Here is a 1,212-nt window from a genome sequence, read left to right on the forward strand (position 1 = left end):
TCGACAACTGAAGACCTATTCCAATGAATTACGTTTATATATGTCTCTGTAACCTTGTTGTTCATAATTGTGTTTATTTTTCCGAACGTTTGGAATGCTGTTGAAGTAGTAAGTCAACAGTCAATACCACATTGGTGAGGGAATTGTCGTAGAAACAAATAAAATGTCTAATGCATCACTAATGGTATTAATTTACATTTTGTAAATATCAATAAATTTTTTTGTATTTCTCATTCAAACAATTTTGCGTACCACATTAGTGAGTGGATTATATTCTACCAATCGATCGTGAATAATAAGACAATAAGCTGTAGTGTTATCTGGAATGTTTTGCTGACATTCGAATTCAATACGAACGTCTACAGTAGCACTCTTGATTGATTCGTTCTGACGGGAGCAATCGATGACTACAAGCGGGCTGTATTGCAGAAATTGACGGTATTCGAGTAAAGCCTTGTGATTTGCGTGACCGTAGTATGCTTTTTGAAATTTTACATACATGTCGTAGAGTATGGCGAATTTCTTATGTTCAATGTCTAAATTCATGTCATCATAGGGATAATTCTCCGAATTTAAATACAGTTTTACGTTAGTTAAATTGCAATTGTCGAATATGGAAGGGTCCTTTGCGAGATTGTTTCTTCTGTCGGTTTGTAGCGCGAATATGACATATCGAGGTTTCTCCAATTGCGTTGCTGTCTTTACAGCCCATGAATGCTTGGTTGTGCTTTGTAGCAGAGGAAATTCGTATAGATCCCACGATCGGAAACCTAAACTCACGTAACGTCCACTCTCCAATGTTCGTAAAAGCGACAATTTGTTTACATCGTTTAATATTACGTGAGGCATTCTCCATTGTACTTTTAGTAGAGTGATTTTTGGTTCGAATGAAGAGGGCTTGCTGCAATGCAATTAACATCAGTGCGTGCACGTATTAGAATAAGTTCGTGGCGCGCATTTATCACTACACGTTTGTAATCCTCGCAGAATCCCAAGAGTAAATCGAGAGGTACACAAAAGTTGAAATCACCGAGTGGTAGATGCACATTAAGATCCCATCCAGCGTGTTGCAATGTTCTATGTCTCTCGTCACTTAATGATACGTAATTCTTGATTGTACTAGTCACTCCGATATTTCTACATCGATCGATCTCTATACCGTTAAGTTCGTATCGAATCTCGTCGAACATAAAGGCAACACAATTGTTTAAC

At 37.5% G+C, this 1,212-nt stretch overlaps 1 protein-coding gene across 1 annotated transcript; it reads right to left on the reverse strand.

Moving 5' to 3' along the window:
• Positions 1–234: 234 nt before the first annotated feature.
• On the reverse strand, positions 235–849 carry LOC105461468. The gene has a single exon (XM_011707965.1). It carries the CDS (start codon positions 847–849, stop codon positions 235–237), a length of 615 nt encoding a protein of 204 aa, XP_011706267.1.
• Between the last annotated feature and the right edge of the window lie 363 nt (positions 850–1,212).

The sequence above is a fragment of the Wasmannia auropunctata genome, unplaced genomic scaffold, assembly GCF_000956235.1.
Source record: "Wasmannia auropunctata unplaced genomic scaffold, wasmannia.A_1.0 LD336101.1, whole genome shotgun sequence".
Taxonomy (NCBI): domain Eukaryota; kingdom Metazoa; phylum Arthropoda; class Insecta; order Hymenoptera; family Formicidae; genus Wasmannia; species Wasmannia auropunctata.

Coding starts and splice junctions, on each gene's coding strand:
- LOC105461468 (XM_011707965.1), bottom strand. CDS start 849: ATGCCTCACGTAATATTAAACGATGTAAACAAATTGTCGCTTTTACGA.